This window comes from Haliotis cracherodii, unplaced genomic scaffold (genome assembly GCF_022045235.1).
Source record: "Haliotis cracherodii isolate W230 unplaced genomic scaffold, xgHalCrac1.p SCAF_18, whole genome shotgun sequence".
Lineage (NCBI taxonomy): Eukaryota > Metazoa > Mollusca > Gastropoda > Lepetellida > Haliotidae > Haliotis > Haliotis cracherodii.
Window position 1 is genome coordinate 19,328,261 of NW_027266273.1, and position 26,457 is coordinate 19,354,717.

Below are 26,457 nucleotides of genomic sequence, written 5' to 3' on the forward strand. Positions count from 1 at the left end.
TCGGAAGAGGCGTCTGGCTCCGCTAGGGAAACCGAAACCCGGTCTCGGATCGTCCCCGAGACCAAGTGGTCTGCCTCGGCCGACGCTGGGCATAACACAGATCTCGAAGCTGCGTCCGGCGCCGACAACGGGGAAGGCTCAGCCCGTAGCTCCTGCTGGAGCCGAGACATCACCTCCTCCATCATCGACTTAAGTAACGCAGAAAAGTCTGCCAAAGACAGTGCAGGAGAGGGTGCAGTGCTTACTACGGGGACCCTCGAGCCTTCTCCCCCGGCCCCCGGAGAGGGAGCGGGGGAGACAGTCTCGGCAGCTTTTTTACCCTTTTTAGATGGGGAGGGTGGGGGGGATGTCTTAGTAGATCTGATATCTACCCCCGCCTTTAATAGACCTCTTTAAAGTGGAACAAGTCAACTTGTCTCTTTTGGGGGGCCCGGGGGGTAAAGGCAATGTCCTCCGCCAGACATATTAGGCAGCGTTCGTGCCTGTCTTAGAACAACCCGTACACAGTTTGAAGGTCTTTGTAAACAAGACCTTAATTTCTGAGGTGGGCGTGAAGGGTATTAACGTGTATCAGTACGATATAAAGATCGGAAAGATACGTGCATAAATTGTGAAACTAGAAGCAAAGGCGTAATGTAGAATGCGATTTGTAACGTGATACTAATAGCCAATGTCGTAGTATACATTATAACACCAAAGGGGCGTGTTACGCGCTAAGGTGTAAAACCCGTAAAAAAGGTAAGTGTAGTTTATAAATTAACACACCACCTTGGGTTTTGTAAAGGAAAAAATTGTAGACCAATGCTGTATGATATAACAAAACCCCAAGCCGTTGCTTAATGGCCTTGGTGTTACATGTATCAGCCCGTGGAACTTTAATATGGACACGGCCATTTGAATTCAAAGGTACCGTGCACATGGCGTATAATTACAACTCTATAACTTCACAATGCGAGGTATCACGCCTTTGCAATGAAAGAAATGTACCATACATACAGTTTGGTCAGCCATGGTTCTTGTCGAATGATTGATTTCTCTTATTTTGTCTTGTGTGAAAAATCAATACGTCTGTCTCTTACAGATGACATAAGGAAAGTGATTTGGGTGAGAGTTGCTCCCCCTGGCGTGAGGCGCCGTTGGGGGTGAGGCCCCGTAAGGGTGGTCGTATATCATACAAAAACGAAGTTTTTTGTGTGGTAACATTTTTTATTAAGGAAAATGGTTACAACTATGTCATGTAGATTTTCTTGAGCAAGGAAAATGCAATAAGTGCCCCAAGGAGGATTTAATCTGAAAGAGAATTGACTTTTACGGTCACCATTGCCTTGGGAAGATGAATTACACCATATAACATGACAATTTGTTTGTCATTTGCAACAAAACATGCCAACAATCTCAAATTTATACCTGATCTGTCCCTTATCATATACCTTACTTGGAATTGTGTTAGTGAAACTGAATTGGGTAATCTACTTACTTGATGCCCTTGAAGGCCTCCAGCTCTGACTGCAGCAGACAGAGGACCTTGTCACCATCTGTCGGAGGTCTCTCCTCACCCTCACTGTCAAACACATCCTTCATGGTCCTGGGGCAAATATGGTATTACATACTATATATCATATTTACAGTTATACACAGAAGTAGTTGTGTCATGAATGCAAATTACCACTTGTTTTACACATATTGTTTGGTCTTATGAACTGTCAAGACGCCAGAAAGGATCACTCTACTGACAATGAAGCTGAAAGTCAAACTTACTAGAAGTAGAACAGATTCAACCTAAAGTGCAAACCTCATCAAGAGATTATAAATAGGTTTGAATGGGGAAAATGAGTCACGCAGAATGCGTTAACATTTTGGCTGGCGGACATGGTTACATCTTAAGAAAACCATCTACACCACCTCACTTCAAACTCTTCATCTCACATGTTTAACAATTAACACATACTGCTGTCAACTCACTGTCCCCTGCAACTGGTAAAACAGTTTTGTGTGAATGATTTAAGTGATAAAATCTAAAACCATTCTCTAAAATATCTCAACATATATTTACAAAAGCTTATACTGAATCTACTGTGGCTTTTTGAGCAAGCTACCCTGCCCAGTCTTACTTTTCCACAAAGTCTTGCTGTCCCTCCCTGGTAGCATCCCGCTTGATGCGCACCCACAGCTGCACCAGAGTGTTCGCATGGCTGGCATCAATGTGTAGGTACATCGCTATTGTTTCCATGGCTTCCTTCCACATCCCACGGCGTCGGTAACACTCCGTCAGGCAATTGTAGATCTTCCACAGAGATGACTACAAGTAGGACATCAAGGGTAAACACAGGCCGTCTGGCAAGGTTGCATTGATAGCCTTGCCATCATGTACAATTACATGATCTCATAACACTTATTCATAATTTCTGCACAAATATTCTTCATGAAATTCAATCTAGCACAACTAAGCAATGCCTGAGATTTAATGCACAACAAAAGCAAGAAGATATTTGTCCTGGAGCACCTAGAACCTATGGGTTGCTTTCAGAAGTAAAGACATCTCTTTGTAGAAGCATACCCTTATTTGTATAATTTACACCAACAACTATTATCAAAAACATGACAAGTGAACTGACAAAATCCACGAAAAATTACTACCAAAAACTAAAACTCAAACTTTTTGCTACATGAAGAACCTCTAGTCCTCAATAGAAAAGTCTGGATGTTTTCTTCATAGAATACAATAGTGACACACATGACAGACTGGACAACATTTAGTTTGCTGCATGTATCATGCATATCAACTATTTGAATTAGATTACAAAGTTCTTTATCAACCTCTTCAATGCGAGCCTGTTTCTTCTCAGTGTCAGAAAAGCACCACTCGGTGAGCTGCTGACAAGTATTGCGGTAGAACTCTGTGGCCTGCTTGTCCAGACTGCGGTTGTAGCAGAAGTGACCAAACTTCACCATCAGGTAGCCTGCAACCCACGAAATGCGTTGTCTAAATATGTCGTGGTGGTCTACAAGTAACATGTCTGAAATATATGGCTATAAATAATATCCTAATAAGGTCAAAAGACTGTGTTGAGCTTTTGACTTTAGATTAACATGTTCGAGTGGTCTTAAACAAAATATCAAAATGTTACTATCAGTGACAAGTTTTCAGTTGGATTTTGTTAAAGATGTAATATGGCCTTGTGTTGTGGGAATTCTTAATCTTGAAAATTCCTGAGTCAGGCTAGAATCATTGTGGGGCTCAGCATCTTGTAGAATTTTCCTATTCGGAATATTCTATAAGTAATACGTTACCACTGTAATACCGAGGCTGTTGTCCCCCACAACTGCTCTTATAGCGAAATCTTCCACAGAGATCTCAATCACTTCATGCAGCATGTGCGTAGCCACCTAGCTGCCATGTGACACCCTTCACTCTTGTCTCTTGCGAGAGCATGTGCTCAGGGGACAGACGAGCGGGCAGCAGCCCAGTGGTAACGTATTACCTATAGAATATTACATTAAGTAATACACTGCTATACCGAGGCTGACTACCACAGTAGGCGGTGGGTAGCACCTATAACCCGAAACCTGACTGCTCGTGTTCCTTCCGACCAGCGGAAGCATACAACAAGGAGGAAGCACTCGATGCGCATGCTCCCAGCTTGGCGTTACCATATAGGGATACCAAAGCACTATCGAGCGCATACTGTAAGGCTCAATCGTTATAGTAAACGGCCCCACTGGATAGGTATTTCATCGCCGCAGCGTATGAGAACACAGTATCCGTGTGAGCTAAATCTTAGATCAGGTTAAACAGTCGAAAAAAGGGAAATTAATTTCATTTGGACCGTATATCCCAAGAACAAGCCTACTTAAGCGTATGTAATAGGCGCGTGACATAAATTCAATATTTGAAAGCATGCATTACAAGGCTGCAATACACGACAGACAATTAAGTACATAATTGTCAAATCAAAATAAAGAAACACACAGAAAGCCGTACCCACGGCTGTGGGAACATTGGAGTAGACCCAGATTGACCACCGTGCAAGGTCTGAAGCCTGAGGAGTTCGGAATTGCGCTGGGCACACCCCTTTGATGACCGCTTGCGCCGCGATCAGCACACCCTCCACGTCTTCATCAGAAACCTTTCTGAGGTAATGATTGGCAAAAACCGAGTCAGAACGCCAGTAACAACCCCGCAATATTCGGTGAACAGATATACTGGAGTGTCCGGCAAATGTTGCTGCTAGACGGTCACGGCCTTGTCTGCGTTCATTCGAAGCCTTAAGATAATACTTAAGGGCCATAACCGGACACAGCGATCTGTCCTCGGTATCAGCAGGTCGACCATAGGACAACCCAAACGTTCGCACAGCCACTGAAACATTACTGGGTTGAGCATCCACTCTGTGGGGCTCGGATCCCGAGGCCTCGATAGAGTGTCCGCCAGTACGTTCCGCACACCAGGGATGTGACGGGCGCGTGCGTACCTGGCACGGGACACTCTCCACCAGAGCGTAAAACTCGAACGTGAGATCGAGTAGCGAGTGACTGTGGGTTCCCCCCAGTTTGTTCACGTAGGACACTACCGTCGTGTTGTCGGTCGCCAGCATGAGCCGGGCGTCGATGAGACGATGCTTCCAGTGATTGACTGCGTTGATCACTGCCTTGAACTCGAGACAATTGATGTGAAGACCTAGTTCGTCTACGCACCACAGCCCCGAGCTCACCTCCCCCTCTAGATTGGCGCCCCAGCCCACTAGAGAGGCGTCTGTATACAGGTTCAACGTGGCCCGGTAGGACCGCATTGAGACTCCTGATAAGACGTTGTAAGGGACCGTCCACCACTCCAGATGCGGTCGGAGCCGATCTTGGAGGGTGACGGTCGCACTGTTCTCCTCCTGTGCCATCAACTGGATTAAAAACCGTTGCAGCGGGCAGAGTTGGAGACAACCCCAAACATTGCAGTCCTGGGCTGACACAAGTATCCCTAACAGCTGTTCCCAAAAGTGAACAGTCTGTTGCACCGCTAAGACTTTGGCAATCATTGCCTGAATCTTGTGCTATTGGTCTGGGGGAACAAAGAGGCGATGGGTCACCGTGTCGAACCGACCTCCGATGAACTTCAAGTTCCGTGAGGGTGTTAACTCGCTCTTGAGGAGATTGACAATCCATCCAAATTGCTCCAAGAGCTGAAGTGCGAAATCGAGCTGACGAGACAGCACGTCCGTCATTCGATTTGCTACTAGCGAGTCGTCCAGGTACGCGAAGTACCTGACACCCCTCCTGTGGAAGAACCCCACTATGGGGGTGGTTAACCGGGTGAACAGCCAGGGAGTGGACGAAAGGCCGAATGGGAGTACAACCCACTCATAGTGCCTGCCTTGAAAGACAAACCTGAGATACTTGTGATGGTTCGAGTGAATCGGAACATGCAGATAAGCATCCTTCAGGTCGATCGAAGCGAGCCAGTTGGCCGGCATGATCAGAACTTTCATGTCCGCCAAGGTCAACACTCTGAACTTGGGCGGCTTGTGCAGGTAAAACACGTTGAAAGATTTCAGATTGTGAATCATTCTGAGTTCAGCACTGTCCTTGGGAACGAGAAATATCCTGGAGTAAAACCCCGGTGTTATTTCTGGTAGGGCTAACTCCCGTACCACCCTCTTCTCCACCAATCTGCCGATGGCATCGGCAAGGATGGGAAGATCGGTTTCCGAATAGAAACCTTCCAACGGGGCGACGGTGAGCGGCGGATCCTCTTTGAGATCTAGCCGATAGCCGTACCGGATCGTGTTGACCACCCACGGGTTGTCGAACACTTGCTCCCAATTCTCCCAGTAAGTCTAGAGTCTGGCTCCGACAGGGGAAGGAAAGGGAGGCCTGACAGGCTGCGGCAGGCGCAACTGTCCAGGGCTGAATGACTCGGGTTCGCCTATGGGCCAACCGAAGCTGGCGCTGTTGGCACACGAACCTTGCAAGTGAGAGTCATTTGGAGGAGCCCTTACCGTCCCGAGACGGCTTAGGCTTCCCCCAGTGTCCCTTCTTCCCCCGAAAGGGTGGCATGTTGCCCTTACCAGGGCCCTCAGGGCGGGACCTCTTCCCGAAGGAAGAAGACACTGACCCCTTGGACTTCCCGGCCGCAGCATCGTGAGGGGCACTCCGTTTAGAAGTACCACCCAGGCGTCTGTGGTTGCATTCAAACCGATCAAACAGTTATAAATGCGCTGGTCTCGGTCCCTGGGGGAACCTTCGACCAGACTGGCCACCGCAGCCAAGTAGGTGTCGCCATGTGACATAGCGAGCATGGAGTGCCGAGAGAGGGTGTCCATTTGCTGTAAAGTTGCTTGAGTGACTGTAGCAGCAGGTGGGGCACGGACACCAAACCTCTCCACATGGGCCTCCCTGGTGGGACCTGCCTCGGGGAAGGCCACCGAGGAGGTCCCCGCGAAGGCTTTCTCCAAAGCCTGGCTTGATCCCGCGGAACAAAGTTGACGCGGGAAAAGCCTTGTCGGCGAACTCATCAAAAACCTCAGAGGAAACCACAGAGCCGTGGATTCCCCGGGGTACCGGCTGGGGTCGTGGCATGTCCTCAAAGAGGTCATACACCATGGCCACACGGTCCTTAGTCGATAATGGGAGTATCGGCTCGGGGGAAGGACCGGTGACTACGGAACCCGCGCCGAACCCATGGACCCCGCGTCCGAACCCGCAGCCACCGAAGGGGCAGGGGACGGAACAACCAGGGCCTTATCCAACAACCAGGGCCACCAGTTTGGGGTCCACCAGTTGAGATAGCAAAGCCGCCACGGAATCCCCGGACAGCCCAAGGGCCGCCAAGGGATCCGCTGCTGTGGAGGTAGTGCCCGCAAGGGGCCCCCGACCGGACGAACCGGCCACCTCAGGGGTGATAGCAGAGCGCACGTAGCGCCTGTATCGCGCAAAGTCCTCCGGCCCCAGACCCTCACACTGGGTGCACTGAGTGCACCGGGTGTCCTCGCAAGGGACCCTGCACCGCGGGCAACGATCGTGGTGATCCCGAGAAGACAGAAACTTCTGACAGGCCCCACAGCGCCTGTTAACAGGAGTAGCAGGGGTGCTGGACAAAATATCCATTTCCATGTCCGACATTGTTCTTTGAACAAAAACAAAACATGGTTACAACACACACACCAAACATATTCACAAACGTAGATTTTCCGAAGAAAAACAAACGATAATAGCAGACACATAAAATACATATAATGGATACATATAGATATATATATATATATTAATAGGTGATGCAAAAAAACAACACGATATACCACTAAAGGTGGACGGAAGACACGAAGTGCCGACGCCAAACCCCGTTAGTAGCGAAAAAAGGCGAGAAAATTTAGGCGGGAAAATTTTCTAAGCGCCGTATAACTAACGCCCCGTAAATTACAGTTTACTTAGGACTAAGAAACAGTAATAGATATCACCAAGGATGGCAGGAGGCGGAAAACCATAGAACGCAAGTAGAGCAGTCGATACACGTCTTGCTAGGGCAAGCGAAGAGACAAGAGTGAAAGGTGTCACATGGCAGCTAGGTGGCTAGGCACGTGCTGCATGAGGTGATTGAGATCTCTGTGGAAGATTTCGCTGTAAGAGCAGTTGTGGGGGACAACAGCCTCGGTATAACAGTGGTAACGTATTACTTAATGTAATTAGACCTACCTGCACAACCCAATCATAGCACAACAGCCACATGTGTAAAGTATGGGAGTAATGATAGCCGTAGCTCCATGAACATCATCAATACTTCACTGGTTTGTGACATGTTGTATACACTTCGTTCCTCCTGTTGCCGGTACATCAAACTAATGATGCCCCTTGACTGCTTTGTGAAACTGGGCTCTGAACATCTGTTACTCTAAGTCTGGCCTTGCATGACACATGCACTATTTAATCTTGAACCTGACATGTAATGAATCACTACCTTTTTTATTCCTTTGTCCAAAGAATTGGAAATATTCTATTCTTGAATGGTGTCAACATACCAAAGTAGTATTTGTCATCAAAGTGTGTCTTGTCTGACTCCACAACTCCCAGCACATTGAGATAGAGACCAACAGCTTCCAAACACTCATCCAACAATGTCTCCAGTTCTTCATCATCTGAAAACAACACACGCACAAGTTGATAGTTATCCTTTCATCTCCATCACAGACCTTCACGACAGAATTAGTCTGAACCTCACCTGTGAAGATCCGTGTCACAATTGATCTTCAGCAACCTATGTTTGTGACCTCCTCATGATGTCAATCACTGGATTGTCTGTTCCAGAATCAATTATCCACAGACTGCTGTCTTACAGCTAGAATATTGTTCAGTGCAGTGTTAAACAACAAAGAAATAAACGTTTCAACTTCATCTACTGTCCAAAAACATGATAAATACAATACAGGAGCAAATCTCAAAAATCCTTACCAGTAACAGCTTGTGACAACTTGTAAAACATCTGGAACTTGACATGGAATGCATCCAGCATGTTCCTCTCAATCTGATCTCGTTTCAGTCCAGTCGAGGGTGTTCCTGCTTCACCAGTCAGCCGCCATTCCGACTCCAGGAAGTGTAGATACAAGGTCATGGTCATCCTGCCTGCCTCCATCAGATTAACAGACAGATTGACAGTCAGGGGTACAGACTTGAGCTGCATCATCAGCACCTGACACAACTCCAGGACGACTAACTGATGACCACCATCTTCCTGATCTTCATCAGTGACTGTCATCAAACCCTCATTGCCTGACATCAACACAGAAGCTACTTCATCAAAACGGGCATCACTGCTGCATTCTTCTTGAAGCAAGGTGTCCAACTGTTTGACCACAGTCAGTATCCTGGTAACAACTTGGATCAAACCCATGTCAGCCATGGGATTGTCTGCCCCTGATTCACTGACCACCTCCAGGAAGTGCTGCACGTCTCCCAACAACTTATTTTGGGAGAGATATTTCACAGCTCGAATCACGGACTTGATAACAATCAAACCAAACTTTTCCTTGTTAAAAGTTAAAACATTTTCTAACATAGTGACAAATATACTTAAAACCTGTCTCAAATCAGCTTGAATTGCAGACTTTTTCAATTTCAATTTGTTGGCTAAATGGATGTACCTGCCTAGTGCGATCTCAATTTTTTCCACATCTGAATCTTCAATTACTTCCTTCTTAAAGAGGAATTTCATAGCTAGAAATCTCAACTGGGTGGTGATGAGAAGTGAGCCTGGATTGCTGCAAGTGGCTTCGTGTTTGACGGACGAGTTCCACAGACGACTGTAGGTGTTCATCACAATGGGTTTAACACCAGGTGTCTCAGTAGTCACACCATGGAGGCAGCCGTACAGGAACACTCCAAGTTGATGCAGGTTATCCATGTGACTCTGTCATTTCAACAAACCGGTTGATAAACATTGAAAGTAAACATATAATCATCATGATTATCACTATATTAAAAATGACAGAACAATAATTCATAGGTACATTTGATCTGAATATATATATACTTTCTTATTGTAACTGAGACAATATCATGATAACTTATATATATAAATACTGATATTGACAGCTTAGGCAAAGTGTGAGACTTTGTTCAGCACATGAACAGAAGCAAATTAGAAGTTACCTGAAACAGCATTTTAAGCAGAATAAATATTCATATTTAATATTAATGCTTTATGCCCAACAGATTTGGCCAAGGTTTTAAAAGGGTTTATGAGCACTATGCTGTAAACATTTATTTAACAAATTCAATTTCTTATTGATAGGTCAATGGCAGTCATTTATCAGTCAGTAGCCAAGGTACCTGGTACAACAAACAATGATAGACAATAATTCAAACCAGCCACTCACTAGCTCGTTTCAAACTAGTGGTTAATGTTAATAACGTAACTAGAGGTTTGTCCAGACTTGCAGTTAGTGCCACTGAATAACACTGAAAACAGTGATTCCACACAATACAATATAGACTTCTGCAAGCAAAGAAAGATATTTTTTCCTTTTGCTCACCTCTTGCACAAGCTTGTTGAGGATATGGTACACAAGTTTGGGTACTGTCAGTTCATCTTGTAACTTAATGTTGTCCCTAGCAGTCTGGTAACCTTGACAACAAATGTGCACTGCTGCGATGAGGTCTTCAGGCACATCATTTCCAACAACAGCAACAGCAGAATGCAGAAATTTAACTGCAAACATTCCTTTCTCTTTCAAGTCACCATTTTTAGCTTTGCCCTTCACAGTCAGTATACTTGACAGGTACTCCTAAAACACAAGTGTTGGCATCAAAATAGATTTACATGTTGGTTCATGATGTAGTCTGGATGTCAGACAGACATGGGTGACATCATGAGCAGTAATCCATGCTGTAAGGATACAATCATGTGTACACAATCAACAAATCACACATAAAAATTAACACATTTTTTAAAAGATTTAAGAATCCTTCAAGAAATATGCAAAAGTTGATCTTGAATGCCACAATATGTCATTGTGGCTAAACAAACAGGTCTACAATAAAAGATGCCAAATTTCTCTGTGTTGAATCTGACCCTCTTTCATGTAAAAAGAGGTTGTTATATCAATAGTGACCCATATGTAGATTTTGATGACACCCAGGGGACTGGTAAGGGTAAAAGTTCATGTGTCGATATCGATCCAAAGGCAAAGGGTATTGATGCTGATCCCAGCTGAGAGTTGACATGTCAATGTACATCCCTTAGGTGAATGTTGATCCGAATGTCCAAGGATCCGAGTCAGTACATCGAGGCCTGGTCGTTGTTGATGGCGATCTGAAGTATGATGTTGATCTGAAGGTTCGGATTGACCTTATTGCTATGATATGTCAATCCGAAGCATTCGATCGATAGTCCTCCTTAGGGTGAAAGTGATCCGACTGTCGAAGTTTTTTTGTTTGCAGTGAACAATCAGAATCCTAAGAACAATGTCCATCAGAATGGCGATGTTTATCCTTAGGTGAAGAGCATGCGCGATGTCCACTTTTTCTTCCTTGTGGCAAAGGTGAAGAGAGCATGAAACATTGATGTCCTCAGTTGACCGAGGGGGAGTGAGTATCCTGTGAGGGATATATATATATATATATCTTCCACAGAAAAATGAGAGCACTGTGAAAACCGAATGAAGGGTTTGCAGAGGTCATGGCAGTCACAACAGAAAGTGTGAGGGTCTATGGCTGAAACATGTGCCCGCACTTTTTTGCAAACCAGGCATTGATACTTGTCTTTATTCATTCTATTTGCCCTATCAATTTCTGTGTTCAGCTGAGGATTCCGCAATGCCAAATCAAATATATTCTCTAATAACACAGACACGTCTTTACACCGTGGCGATGAGAAAGAGAATGATGTGGCAGGTTATGTCAGGTGAACAGGTCGTCTAAAGCCCCATTCACATGGACACTTTTCATTACGTGAGTATAAACTTACATAAGTAAATTTACTTTTGGTGGCATGTCAACGCATTTGCTTATGTGAGTAAATATACTCCAGGAGTAAAGAGACATGAGTAAAAGTATATTTGCTACACCTGATGAGGTCTAGTAAAAGTATATTTACTCATAAGTATAAATGCTCCTGGAGTATTTCTGGTCATGTGAACAGATTCTCTATTTGCTTACGTAAGCATATTAAATCCAAGATACTGATAATCAGTAAAAAATTCCGAATGAAATTTCATAAGGGCTATATTAAGCAACAGGGATTGCATCATATGTATTTTCAATAGTCATCCTTGCCCGACTCAGCCGATAGTTAAAGATTTTTGGTGTCTCAGACAGGTTGGCAATATGCGTGTATGGCTTTAGGAGCCATGGCTTCATGATATATCCTACCTTTGCTTAGTTTCATTAGAAGGGAGAATCCTTTTCCAAAATCATGTGCAAATGGTTTTTACCAAATATATAAACTATACCAGAGGCGTGTTCAGGAGGGCGAGCGCCCGCGCGAGAGTACAGTGGGGCAATATCACGCCTTTCTGAACGGAAGGCGCGTACTCGCTCTCGCGGCACAGCATCCAAAATGGCGTCACCGGGAATCAAAACAGCCCTGTCCACAAGTGTCATAGATTCACACATTTAATTTCATCATAAGTTTGATGAGTTCATACTTTGATGTTCATGATAACAAAGTGTTTATTTTTATTATTAGTTACATGTCCCTGTGCTGGACCAGACAATCCAGCAATCGACATGAGCATCGGTCTGTGCAATGGGGATACGATGATATGCATCACCCAAGTCAGCGAGTCTTATTACTCGATCCTAACATATGGGTTGCGGAAGACCTATTGTCTTCCCTGATCATCACGGGTCAATATATTGAAAATGCAAAAATAACTTTTTGATGGTAGATCTAGTCTTAAAGATTATTCTATTGACATCGGTTCCATTCTCGCCGAAGGCAAACATTTGTTCAATGTGCGACGCCATCTTAGATTACGAGGCGAACTACCTCTCGGGCTCGATCGCGAGTACACGCGTGCGCTCGCGCGGTTAGCTGTGTTCAACAGCGCGTGCTCGCGTAATATCGCGAGCGCCCGCCCTCCTGAACACGCCTCTTATTAGCATCTTGCTTCAACATAACTTAAGAAAAGACATGCCGACTGTCCTTTCTTCCTGAAGATATGATGTTACAACCACATTTAGCACTATTTTCAAACATGCATAACCTGCAATACTATTATAGGTACATGTATCATGTGTATACATGGTATGTTTCTCGAAACCCATAGTAAATTGTTTTATCATGTTTATAGATAAACAAATTAAAATGTAGATTTTATTTTCAAATATTGATTTGCGTCCATAGGCAGACAGCAAATTGATAATAACATTTCTTATTCATTTTAGTATATAAATCTATATGGGAACATGGTGAATGCGATACCTGAAAACATAAATTTCTAACTGAAGAGGTGCACATGATCACGATCAGACTCACTCGCAAGGTAATGATTTGATTGGTTTATCTGGATCCTCTGATGTCATATTGCAAAAATTTGCAAACTAAATTTGCTGAAAACAAAATTTTGAGATATTTTGTAGATATATAGGCAAGGCTACAAGATCTTACATGATGATTATGTTCCAAGGCTATGGCATATCGTAATGATGCAAGAGAGTAGTGGTTGATATGACACACGTCCAGTTATTTGAGTGCAGCAGTGAAATATACGTAAGCCTTAATATAAAATCTGTGGTCCTAATAATCTAATCTGCGGTTTTCCTGATCAAGGGGCCTAAACAGGTCCCATGTGGAACAATACATCCAGAGAACTAATATCAGTGTGCAAAAAACATGAAATCGACACAATCGTTCAAACTGTCATATTGTTGTGCGTCATTATGATTGGGGTAATTAATCTATCGTGATCAAATAGCCAGACGGCTCTTGTGTATCGAGAAGGGATAGGCCATTGACTGATTACTGAATGAGAGATCTACTTTGGATGGAGTTCGGGCAAGATTACCTTTGTATCTCCAAGTATTGCATCAAAATTCCTCTTGCTGATATTTTCTAATATCGATTTATCAGCCATCCTTGGGGATTTTGGCTCATAAATCAAAGGAAATCATCGGCAGGTCAACAATAATACAAACGCCGAACAAGAAGTACCGCCATGAAGGTTTAAAATGGCCGCGCTTGACCGGTGTATACAGAAAACAATCCCGGTGAAAAACTATACCCCTATGACTGGCCTAGTTCGTACTAGATACTCTGATTCAACATTTTATCAACCTGACACATTTAGCTCATCTCATAAGGGAGTTACATGAACCACAAAGATAAAAAGTATTCTGTGTACACCTTTGGTTAACATACAAGAGTTTATCAGGCAAAGATTAGATTGGATTCAGGATATTTCTAGTGAGTGAGTTGGGTTTAACGCCGCTTTTAACAGTTTTCCAGTTATATCACGGCGTGTCAGCTTAATGTGGGAGGAAAGCCTGAAGTGATGCAGGTCTCAGACGTTTCGTTTACCACTTCGGTGAAACCCACGAGAACGGGTATGGTGCTGACAAACCTAGAATCATAATCGGGGCGAACAGGGATTCGAACTCACAATCATAGGTTTCTGGCGTGCCCAAGGGACGTAACTCTGCACAGCGAATCGCGGCGACTTAGGCGACTGGGCCACCTTGTTGGGAGACAGTGGAGGCGTTCATGCAACACGTGTCAATATTGTCCGGGGCACTTTCTTAATACTACACCGGTTTTTGATAAACACATCTTTTCGTACGCATACATTTGAACGCAAAATAATGAAACTATTATTTTGTGAATGGAATAAATAGTACATATTCTATATCATATCATCATAAATAAAAGGAAGATATTAGGATAATATTGTTAAGCATTTGCAGTTGCCTCGGACCGAAAATCGGTGCGGTACACAATGTAAACTTCCGGTTTATCGTTTGACAAGTTTGGGAAGTGTCTCTCATTAGCCATTATGGCACTGACGGAAAAATACACAGGGAAACTGACTGAAGCATTGGTACTAGCTAGAACCCGAGCCACAGATCTTGAAAGTGTCTGTAAACTAAACTGTTGGTAAGTGGACTGTCGCTCCGAAAAAGTAATTTATGAATGCGTTCAGTCGAACCCTCTGACACTGACAGCGCCACTGGCTCCGAGTCTTGAGATTGGCAAACTTGTGTCAGTCATGCTCACCCCTTCTTTAAAGGCGTTTACAACTGGCCTACCAAAGAAATCTACAATGGCCATCGTTAGGCCACAATGGAAATTTTGTAAGGAAAGGGCGGAGAGTAACTGGGTAGGCTACAATCATTAGCTGATCTCAGGGTTAGACCTGGCTTGGTTGACTTACAGTTGTACCCTGTATACGAACATGCCAAACCATATTGACCATGTTCACACTGCCGGTCACTGTTTTTCCTTTCGAGGCATGTCAGGGTTTTCATATTGGTCCATGTGTTAGGACAGTTGAAAGATTTCAGAGAATTTGAAAATAATGATCATGTTTAATGAATGTTAAAGGGGCACTGATCTAAAGCAATGTTCACCGGGACTGGTTGTTGCCTTTGTTATTGTTTTTTTCCAGTGAGTACCCGGATGTATAGCAGAAATCTAGACTAGTTCGTGACCTCTGCTGCACCATTTGTAAGCGCATTAGTCACTTTTATTGGTAGTAATAAGGGCGTATGGTTACATCGATCAACAAAATGAAATACAGTTTTCAAGATAATAAGGAAATGTACGTATCTTTGTGGGTAGCATCGGTAATGGTGACGAAGTTTTGATAAGTCACTTGCTTGGTAATTTTGCGATTTTCGTTTACACTATTTTGACTTGCCACACAAAGTAAATATTTCACCTGAGAATTGCTTTTTTTATAGTGTGTATATTTTCTTACTCTCAAAATGTGTAACATTTTCAAATTTATTAAACGCCTAAATATTCACTTTTTTTACAAAGTGACTGAAAAACATTTCCATCTGTATTATTAATGTCATCACCAAGAGACTGAAAATGTTACGTTAAAAAGTACATTTCTATGTTGTTTGGCTTCTAATCCTACATAATAATCTGTTGTGATGTTTTTAGGCCCTTTTGATCGTCTTAATCGATTTTAGTCAATCTGGAAAGATTTTTCAGTCAAAATGACTTAAATATTTACACATTTTTATAAATTGCCTGAGAGAATCACATTTTACAAATTGACGGTAATATATACACGCTTACAAAGGAAAAGACTTGTGAAAACAACGTTTATCGCACATTGAAGAATTTCCCAACCAAGACGTAGAGGAACAAGAACGAATCGGTTCAATGCTACAGCAAATGAAGGAAAACAAAATGCAAATACCATAATGACAACCTACCAAATTTATGTGTATAATTTTAGGCAGCTTCCTTGTTCAAGTATGTATCCGTGAATATCCACACTCGTCTGCAGCTGTACAAAGAAACTTATTCGATTTCACGTGTCTCTGTAACCATCAAATATTTTAAAAGATATATATCGTTTCGGGATATTATAACCTGTGTTCGTTTCTCAACTGATCACTTAGATTGTTTCAGGTGTTTCACATAGGTGTCAAGTCTCAAGGGTCGGCTGAGAAAGCCCACGTGACACGGTTCCTAAAAAAACATTGTGTGATAGGTAACAATGATCAATCAATCAACGTATTATCAGTTAACCCTTTGAACAAAGTATGTTGTTTTTACATCGGCACTTCACGCCATGATATGAGTGTATTCCCTTTGTTTTAGTAAACCTAGACATGTAAACACTCACTTTTGACATATCCATTGTGCAAGATAACAGTGATTAATCAATCAACGTATTTTCTGTTAATCCTTTGATGACTAGGAACGATCCGTTGATTAACAAAAAAAATAAATGAACTGATCATTCACATCTTGCTGGGCTGCCACGTGCATATTACATAACACACATTTCACCTCACTTCAAACCTGGATTTTGATTGAATAATTACCCCAGACACAATAAATGCCAAATGGGAACCTTTGTCAGGTAATCTAAGTGGTGCTACCACATATTGTACCTGTCATAAATTCATTAACTGTAGTAATTGTATTATCGACGCAATCCGGAATCCGAAAATGCTTTCACTGCAGGGATACTTTTTTTATTATTAAACTATAAGCATCTGGGGTATTTCCAAATGACGACATCCGATGAGCTCAGCCGTTCTTTTTGTCTGTTTGTTTAGGCTGAAGAAATTAATTAACATGCGACCTTTGTCGAAATCTTTATTAATCTTTACAGTTAACCAACCAGTGTTCAAAAATGCGTAAAACAATTATTGCTTCCAGCCTCCAAGTTTATTTAGCTGTCCTTGCAGACGGTAGCCCAGTCTCTGGTCACGCTCAGTTGCGTTGCGTATCATCCGGGTACTCACGGGGGAAAAACAATAACAAAGGCAACAACCAGTCCGGGGAATTGCGTTAGATCAGTGCCCCTTGAAGAAGCTTAATGGGAAAGTTTGAAAGTATTGAAATATCAGCTTTTTCTTCGCAGATTCAAAATTTGCTTATTGTGGACAATAATTTTACATTATCAGAAATAACATATTTTATTTTTAGTTGCAGCTTTTTCTATGTATATTTAAAATAATAATAACCCAAAGACGTATAACGTCTTTGAATATCCATAAGCATTGCACTTTGGCATAACTGATTGCTATTGACGAATATCTTTTACATATGGAACACTTTAAATCAGTTGCCCTTGAGTCCTCCCGCATTCCTACTGTAACAAATGAATGAAAATATAATACAAATATCATAATTACAACCAACAGTAGTTATATGTATAATATCAGGCAGTTAGCTTGTTCGAGGAATGTATTTTACAATATCTACATAAGGGTACGATATCCCATACATCTGAAGCTGTACAAAAAAACTTGTTCGATGTCACATGTCTTTGTAACAATCTAATATTTTGGAACATATATAGCATTTCGGGAGATTATAACCCATGTTCGTCTCTCAACTGATGACATAAGTTTGTTTCAGGTGTTTCACAAAGGTGTCATGTCTCATTGGTCAGCTGAGATGGCACACATGACAACTATGTTCATGATGTACGTTGTTCTTTAGAAACCATGCACTGAGTTGGATAACAATGAGCAGTGAATCAACGTATTACCGGCTAATCCTTTGAAAAAAATATGTTGTTTAATCACTCCACACCAATTCAGATATGGATCTACTTTAGTAAACCTACATACATAAACACTTACTTGTGACAAATCCACTGTGCAAGATAACAGTGATTTATCAATCAGCATATTATCGGTTAATCCTTTGATCAATGTTTTTGGCAACTCTCTTGATTTGCCCCTGCCTCTCTTGATGTGCTGCCACATGCATATTACACAACATGTAATACATTCACCACATCAGACTTGGATTTATAACCCAATCTTGGATTAAATAATTTCCCCAGACACGAGAAACGCAAAATGTGAACCATTGATTGCTATATTTCCTTGACACCTTCAGAGGCCGGGGTGAACCTTATTGAGTTATTCTGCATAGTCTTTGTCAGGTAATATGAAGGGTTTCACCACTAATTATAGCTATTATAAAGTCATTAACTGAGCATCAAGTGAATGACGACAAATACACAGGTGTAGATAATACCATGAAACATGAATGACAACAAGGGAGTTGTAGGGTTATTACATAAAGTTTGCCTGAAAAATAAGGGTCGTTGCTGTTTTGAGTACATGAACAGAATTTCATTATATGTACCAGTGTTTGCTGTATACTAAACTCAATATTGTACATACCCATTTACACACACTGACGATATGCAAGGTGAAAGGTTATGGTAAAAGGCATCATCCCATCAAATGTGAGAATTCAAGGGGATTCCTCCTCGCTGTCAACGAGGTCCTCCAATTGGCCCACGCTGGTCTGAATTTCATTTTGTTGGGTCGCTGAAGCTAATTGGCATACAGTGATTATAAAACGGCGCTGACTAAGAGTTGGAGCATTGTTTCCCTTTAGAGAAGAATACCCTATTGAAATTCCTATAAGCATGGGATTATTTAAATCCCTAATAGTGTCTCAATCTCTCATTGTCATTGCTTTTTGTATAACTATATTTTAATACCCCCAAAACAGATAAACATTTAGTGTGAATTTATAGAGTGCCTTTTTCACCAGATTGTTGCTGTTTCCACATGGTGCCATTTAGCTATAACCCCACCTACAATCTTGGCCAACACATTCCAGAATTTACTTTTGTCCAGTTTTCAGATTTTGAATCTAGAACCTTGTCAAAATATTTTCAAAGCATTGTCAGAAATCAAAGTTGCCAGATTGAAACTAGTGTCACTCTGTGTCTGTGACAAACATTCTTTTGATTCTGTTGTAGGGGTTCTAGTATCAAAGATGTCAGTATTGTCCGACAGATGCCAAGTCTAGAAGTCTGCAGTTTAAGGTACATCTTTTTCCTGATTTGAATACATATATTTGTTTTTTATACTTATGCCTCTTTTATGGTGTTCATGTACTGGGCTGTGTTCCACAAATCTGACTTCTTGCTAAGGTTATCGTAACTCCCATACTTCAGCATGGGATCATGGTAGCCGTAGCACTTAAATCGCTTTGTGGAATGGGGCACTTGTAGTTATGTTGGGTTAAAATTTGTTGTTAAAATGAGGCAAGTTTTATGAAGTAGGCGAATCCTTTGTCATGTGATTTATGAGATTTTACATAAAGATAGGTAAGGAATAATCATATTTTCCTCTTTTACTTGTAAATCTGTTTCACCAGCCAAAATCAATCTGTGATAATCTTTGTACAATGTGTCTTTACTTTTCAGCGTCAATGAAGTCGACACATTAAGAGATTTTGCACATTGCCCAAACCTTCAAGAATTGTACATTAGAAAGAATAATGTAAAGAATTTAACAGATATCCAATATCTGAAGAAGTTACCTAAACTGCGAATGTTATGGTTGTCTGAGAACCCATGTGCGACAGAAAACAACTACCGTATGACCGTTCTGAAAACTCTGCCAAACTTACAGAAACTTGATAACAAGGGTAGGTATTTTTGCTGCAAACAGACACATTATGTAGTTAATATTGTGATGAGATGATAATCTACCATGGGAAAATATGGAAGATTTTTGTTACGACAAATAGAAAGTGAGAAGACTAATAATTGATGAGATAATGGAAAATAATAGTTTAGCCGACGTTATAATTTACAGAAAAGGCTTCATTGAAATAAGAATGAATTGACAGTTACGATTACTTCTGGGAATTGCTGAGGACAATAAGCTTACAAGCAAAGGACTACAGGAACTATAATTGTGTACTAAAACTCTTTTACTTATTGACAGGAACACAATGTGACACTATGTTAAACGAGATGTCAAGAACATGAAGAAAATATTATATATTTCATTACCATGTTACAAGATTTAGACGCAAGCAAGTGCAATGAAACATTTGAGAAAAAGATGTTTTAAGGCTTTTTTCCCCTCCAATGTCTATATACAATTTTGTGAATATGTTACTTTTTTGCTCTTGAACATATGTTTATACATTGGTTCAACATGTTGTGTTCATATCTCTCTGATCTAGCTGTGACAGAAGATGAAATCAACCAGGCATTGGATGAAGGAGATGATCTGCATACCTTACCTTTGACACCTCCTGCAACACAACCGATCCAGTCATTACTGTCAGACCAACCTCTACACCAACGAGATGTAAACCAACCTGCATCAAAACCAACTGAAATCCTGCATACTGACTCCCAGTTGGAGAATGGTGATGGACATGGAGATGCAGCAGATGTAGTTGAGGTTGCTGCTGCAGAGACAGTAACACATCAGACAGTGCCTGGTGATGGCAAGGGGGCTGATATGTCACCCGACAGTGTGACCACAGCACAGCAGGACCCTCCGGGGACAGATTGCCCCCCAGACAGTGTCAACACAGCAGCAGCACAGGGGGATGCTCTGTGTGTGGAATCCTCCAGAGACAAGGCTAAGGAGGAGGCAGTTACACTCAGCTGGGAGGAAACGAAGTAAGTAAATACATCTGTTGTTGAGTTGATGTTTGCGGGAAGATTTATATCAAAAGTGTACCATGTATCTTCAAGTCAAGGATGCAGCCATAAAATCATTTCACTGGATTAACTCCCTTGATTTTTGCCACGCTGTGCGCAGAAATAGGTCACACACTTGTGAGCATAAGCACACAAAGGTGTATGTTTGTCATGGTCTGGCAGGGTTTAAACAAGAGGTCAAACAATGAGGTTATGTACCAAACTTGCTATATCGCAGTATAAATACATAAGACAATTATTTCACATTTGTCACATAACATCTGTCAATATGATCATTACAAACAGTTCAGGAGTTAATGTTAAATAGAATTAATTATCACAACTAATGATGATATGCAAATTCAGAAAATCTACTTACTGTAACAATTATTGTTATACAGAATCTATAACATTGGGTTTGTAAGGTAACTCTGGTTTCTCTTCACCTCGCATAAATCTTTCGCCTTTTACTAAAGATTTCCGTGGGGAGGAACAACTCAATGAGTCTATTGACTTATTTTTCAAACCCTACTTTGTAGGGTACACATACACCAAAGAAAAGAACAGAACAAACTACTTGAGTATGTAGAAGCAAGATAACAGTTGCTAATGTCTTGTGTATTGGCATAATTTTAAACTATATGTTGTAGTAATGCAACAACAAATTATGGCCTAGAAATCGGTACACAAACTTTTTAATAGCGTCACAATACCTTATTATCAGGTACGTAATTTGTGAAATTTCTAGCCAGATACACTGGGGAAACAATGCCATGACATGAGTCCAACAACAGAGTTGTTGCAGTCATCTAGTGTGCATTAGCTCCTCCCAGTGATCTATCATCTCTACAAGTTATATCATAGAATAAGCCCAGCAATATTGAAAGTTGTCAATATTTCTTTACTTAAGATAGCATGCAGTGGGTATTTTACAGCACACGCCAGTTTATGAAGACATTTTTATTTTCAACATTTTTTTCCCCAGTTTCAGCTTAATTCATAGAGCTGAAAGGGTGTACGGATCATGAATTGGAACTAAAATACACTTTTTCAATCATATAGTTTTCATTATTATGCACATGAATGCAGTTTATGAGGTATTATTATTGATGGGTAAGAACTGTGTATACATGCGTATGCACTACAGATACAGGATTGTACATGAATGCTTTTTCCTATTTTTCAGTCGAATTCGGGAGCAGCTAGGCCTGAAGCCATTACCCAAAGCTAAGATCTTCACACCAAGGTCATCCTCTACAAGTCTCACGAAGTCCAGAGTAAGTCTTCTGAAGCCTTGTTTAGTCAGATTTACAGTCATTTCTATGTACATCTGCCGAAACCTAGTGTATAAATGAAGAGTGAAGAGGAACTAAGTAACAACAACAACAACAACAACAACAACAACAACAACACACATTTGTCAAGTAAAATCACAAGTTGGCAAACTTTTGGGGTATGCCAGCTTGTGTTTGCAAACTGATGTTGCCTGTGTGAAGCCACCAAGGTCAGTGTTTCCTTTGGTATTTTTATCTGCTGGGCCGGTCATGTGGGCAGGTAGCAAATGAAAATCCCTGTCCTCGATAAAATTTACTGGTCCCATGATCACTAATATAAGATCGAAGACATGTGCCACACCTGTTTTGGAACAGGCATATTGATAGTGATTTGTTGCGTTATAATGATAATTGTGACATCATCAAAGCTACCGACTTGACAGTGCATGTGTCCGACATGTCAAGATTGTAGTCATGTGAAGTACTGTACACCTGTCAGAACAGTCCGTCGTCATTCCGAATTGTGGTGCACGTGTCATGATTAAAAGGAAGAGTGACATAGTGTGTACACTATAACTTAGACAAACGTTTATGTTTTATGAATAGGTTTCAATTTGTTTTTCTTTTTGAGTTTGAATGCCAGAAAGGTACTGAAAATTGACACGCCAGCTTTTTAGACTTTGTGATTTAATGTTTACAGTGATTCACATGATACGATATGCATTTTCCAAAGGATATTTCAATCAGACACAGGGACTGCCAGCCCTCTAATTTAGCGGTCCCAGTCGTATTTTACTGGTCAATATCCGGTATACCGGAGAACGGAAACATTCCTTCCCCTGTAGGATGGTGTAGACAATCTCAAAATATCCTACTTGCTGAATGTCATCAATTGAACAGGGATATGATAACAAAGGTGGAAACTTAACAACGGAAGCCAACAGTTTATTAGTGGTGATTAGCAATGGACAAATGGAAGCCAGAGCTTAATTAACAGCACACTCTCTTAAGTGATTTGCTTGTTGTTTAACAGCGCATTCAACAATATTCCAGCTATATAATAACAGCTTGCAAATAGTCAAATTTGGATCAGACAATCCAGTGATCCATATTGTGAGCAACGATCCACGCTGGTATGATGACACTCAATAAACCATGTCACAGAGTCTAACCATCCGATCTATTTGGCTACCTCTTACAACCAGCATAGGTTGCTGGGACCAATTCTAACCCATAATCTCCATCGGGTTGAACAGAGTGCAGCAAGACATTAATGAACTTGCAAAATATTAAAGCACAGAAACTTCATCCTACCTAGTGATTGTATAAGTTGTTTTAATTCTTATTGTTAGCCTTATTCTATCATATTCTATGGTGATGTGTTGTAGAATGCTAACATCCTGCAGTCAGTGCTGTTACTGGTCCGAGAACTAGACAGGGACAGCCTCGAGGTCGTACACTCCACAGTCAAAACACGGATGGAAGCATTGTGAAGATCACAGCACACCAACCATTGCCAAATACAGGACAGTAGCCTCAACATGTTCAACACTGTTACAAGACATCAAGTGTGATACGGCCATGAAGACTTAATGCCTCGTTTAGAATTTACATAATAGTTGACAAATTGAGACCCAAACATGCAGGAATTGGTGGTAATCAATTGTATCCTGGCATCTGATTTTACACTTAATATGAGTATCCGACCATTTAATATTGTGGAGGGGGCCTGGTATATTTTTTGAGACAGGATATTTCTTTCAGTCACTGCTTAAAGACGTACAATTTCTTTACTCTGAAAGGAGACGAACAATTATTTTTTACAACACATTATTTTCAGGACATCTATCTTACCCAGTGAACACTTAATTGTTTATCCATTATCATATGCATTTTTTCTCTCTCTCAAATCCCAGCCCCTAACTCAAGCACCCCTCCCCCTGAATATCAAATGGTCTATCCCTAAATTCTAAATTGTAAAATAATAATATTGTAATGGAATCTGAATACCGCCCCCCCCCCCCCCATCACTGGTGAGATTATCATTACTGAGTGCTGAGATAGTACTTTAACACAATACTTTATTCTGAAAATTCAAAACACCATTGATTACTGATTTTAAGGTGTAGTCATATTTCCATTCCAAAGTGCCTCTTACTGACATTGAATTAACTTCAGATGTACATTTGTGTCTCTCAGTTTCTTAGATCTTCCATGTAAATTAGAAACCTTGGTGGCCAAAGATGACGTCATGCTGTGTAACGCCCACATACAATCCTTGAAGAATATTCATATTTCTGATCAGATTTGGGAAAATTCATCTCAAACTTAAATATTTGTTATCTTTGATTTGAACTTTAGTCACACACATGAATAAATGAAAACTAGCATTTTGAATATGAAATATGTTAATTTATAGTATTATTGGTTGCATGTTTGCATTTAAAATCGATTTTGTGCTAAGGTATTTGACACACTTTGACAGCTAGGAAACCATGGAGACGATAATATCAAGCAAATGTGTCCGAGTATCATGAAGTCAAATTTGTATCATGTTTGTTCATTTATCCACAGGAACATGATGGTGGTTATAATTTTGTTTATAATGTATGTTAAGACTAAATTTATTTGCAATGATATGGATGTAGTTGGCAAAACATTTCACTTTAATGGTTTGTGGATTTTAGCTTGGATCCATCAAATAAAAATGGATCGAAAATTTTTTTTTGTTACTCTCAGTGGTTTGTTTACTTGGTAAGAAATTGTTTTGGTCAGTGCAGGATGTTATATATTTGCATACATGGCACACAATGCATTTGTTTTTTTGTTATTTAAGAAGTTAGTAGTTGCTTTGATTTGTGTATTACGTTCATAGTTGTAGTTTTGGGCATTGTATATGTCGAGTATCTCTCGGTTTCCTGTTTGTGAGAATGTGATAGTGTTTATTTGTTATGAAGTATATCAACTTGTGTGTTGCTTTCATTTCTTCGTCCAATTTTGCTCAGTCTGCAGGGGTCATGGCTCTCTGAATCAAGAATAGCTTTAATACACCAGATATCGATCTTTGTAAAGGTGTAGCTTGTACATACGACCAATGTGTTGTAAATACTTCAATCAGTTGATATATCAACAGACAGGCTTAACAATATTATCAAAAGTACTTTTGTTTACTTGATAGAAAACAAATAATTTGGAGTGAAAGTGTCCTTTGAAATATGAACATGATTTGTATGTTCTTGACATCAATTATTATGAGAAGGATATAATAACTCTAAAGCCTTTCAACATGGGGAAGGTCAAGGTTATTTTCAATAGGTTCATCAGTGTTTTTGTCCAAATGTAGTCAAGAATGTTTTTGTTTTTTTGTTACTTTATCATATCACAATTCGTCATTCATCCTGAATTCATCAGTGTTTTTGTCCAAATGTGGTCAAGAATGTTTTTGTTTTTTTGTTACTTTATCATATCACAATTCGTCATTCATCACAGAAGTCGGACATAGATATATGTCTTGCCATTCAGAGAGGTGAACATTGATGCATAAGCATAGTGACTGTCCTGACCCCTGATCTTGCATAGTAATCAAATATCCGTCCTTTGAGTGAGTGTACTTAAGTACTCAAAAATAACCTCAAGTCTTTACTGAAGATATAAAGGAGCATATCAATAAATAGTATAGTTTTTACAAGCATTGTGGTGTATTGTTTTTGTATTTAGTTATATATTGTTTGTTTACTTTGTGAATTCATATGATGGTGTTTATTTGATAGCGCGACAATGAAGCAGTTTAACTGCACAGTGCGGTGTGTTAGGAATGTCCGACACAGATCATCGGTTGTGAAGGAGTTAATTATGCTGTTCAGATGGGTTCTTTTTTTGTAATATAAACAATAGACTGCATTTCATTTTTCAAGAATGTTCCAGTGGAATCAGCTTAATACTCCTAATGCAATAAGCTAACAGCTTTTGTTTTTATGTTAGAGAAAGATAAACAGGAACAGTATCTTTTCTTGAAACATTCTTCCACATCTTGCCGACAGAGATCCAGGGACCATCATGTTTCTACAGAGTCTTTAGATTGTACACCCTGGACTCTTGTATAGAACAGATCCCATTGCCCCAGCTTGAGGGAAGAACTTACTAATCAGGATTGAATGGTTATGGCACTGATGCCTTCAGTCACTGGTTTGCCTGGCCCAGCCTTGTTGCCATGATGTAGCTGGAATATTGCTTACAGGGGCATAAAACAACATTCACACTTTGTTGGAGTCAGTACTGACTACAAGTATGACAGTGTCGCTGATACTGAGGCATGGGTGATCGATTTAGGTACTTTTTAATTTTTCAACAGTCTCAACAATATCCGAGTTAGACATGTTTTCTGACTGATCAGTTCTTGTTACCTGTAAACAGGCTAGAATCTCCCTGCTTGTCAGTGAATCGGTCCTGGTGAGATCAGGAGTACCAGTGCTTGTTGAAGTTCTTGTTGTCTGTTACCAGAGACTGAAGACAGGCTAGAATCTCCCTGCTTGTCAGTGAATCGGTCCTGGTGAGATCAGTAAGTACCAGGGCTTGCTGAAGTTCTTGTTGCCTGT

General features: G+C 41.0%; 2 protein-coding genes, 1 non-coding gene and 1 pseudogene across 3 annotated transcripts in view; 2 read left to right on the forward strand and 2 right to left on the reverse strand.

Moving 5' to 3' along the window:
- Nucleotides 1–13,559, reverse strand: part of LOC139465366 (separin-like) — a 34,129-nt gene extending 20,570 nt beyond the window's left edge. The window contains exons 1-7 of the mRNA XM_071247074.1: nucleotides 13,491–13,559; nucleotides 10,017–10,268; nucleotides 8,437–9,391; nucleotides 8,007–8,123; nucleotides 2,818–2,960; nucleotides 2,112–2,299; nucleotides 1,478–1,585 (exon numbers count right to left, since the gene is read on the reverse strand). Of these exons, the coding sequence (XP_071103175.1) occupies nucleotides 1,478–1,585; nucleotides 2,112–2,299; nucleotides 2,818–2,960; nucleotides 8,007–8,123; nucleotides 8,437–9,391; nucleotides 10,017–10,268; nucleotides 13,491–13,559 (1,832 nt within the window). The remainder of the gene's footprint in view (nucleotides 1–1,477; nucleotides 1,586–2,111; nucleotides 2,300–2,817; nucleotides 2,961–8,006; nucleotides 8,124–8,436; nucleotides 9,392–10,016; nucleotides 10,269–13,490) is intronic.
- Nucleotides 3,904–6,587, reverse strand: LOC139465982 (uncharacterized; annotated as a pseudogene).
- An 866-nt stretch (nucleotides 13,560–14,425) lies between the features above and the next one.
- LOC139465368 (cilia- and flagella-associated protein 410-like) lies at nucleotides 14,426–23,867 on the forward strand. Its single transcript, XM_071247075.1, has 6 exons — nucleotides 14,426–14,575; nucleotides 18,900–18,965; nucleotides 19,350–19,573; nucleotides 20,120–20,567; nucleotides 21,775–21,865; nucleotides 23,251–23,867. Exons 1-6 carry the CDS (start codon nucleotides 14,475–14,477, stop codon nucleotides 23,353–23,355), a joined length of 1,035 nt encoding a protein of 344 aa, XP_071103176.1. The 5' UTR covers nucleotides 14,426–14,474; the 3' UTR covers nucleotides 23,356–23,867.
- On the forward strand, nucleotides 21,015–21,130 carry LOC139466576 (U5 spliceosomal RNA). The gene has a single exon (XR_011653611.1). It is a non-coding gene; the product is annotated as a U5 spliceosomal RNA (small nuclear RNA).
- Nucleotides 23,868–26,457: the final 2,590 nt, after the last annotated feature.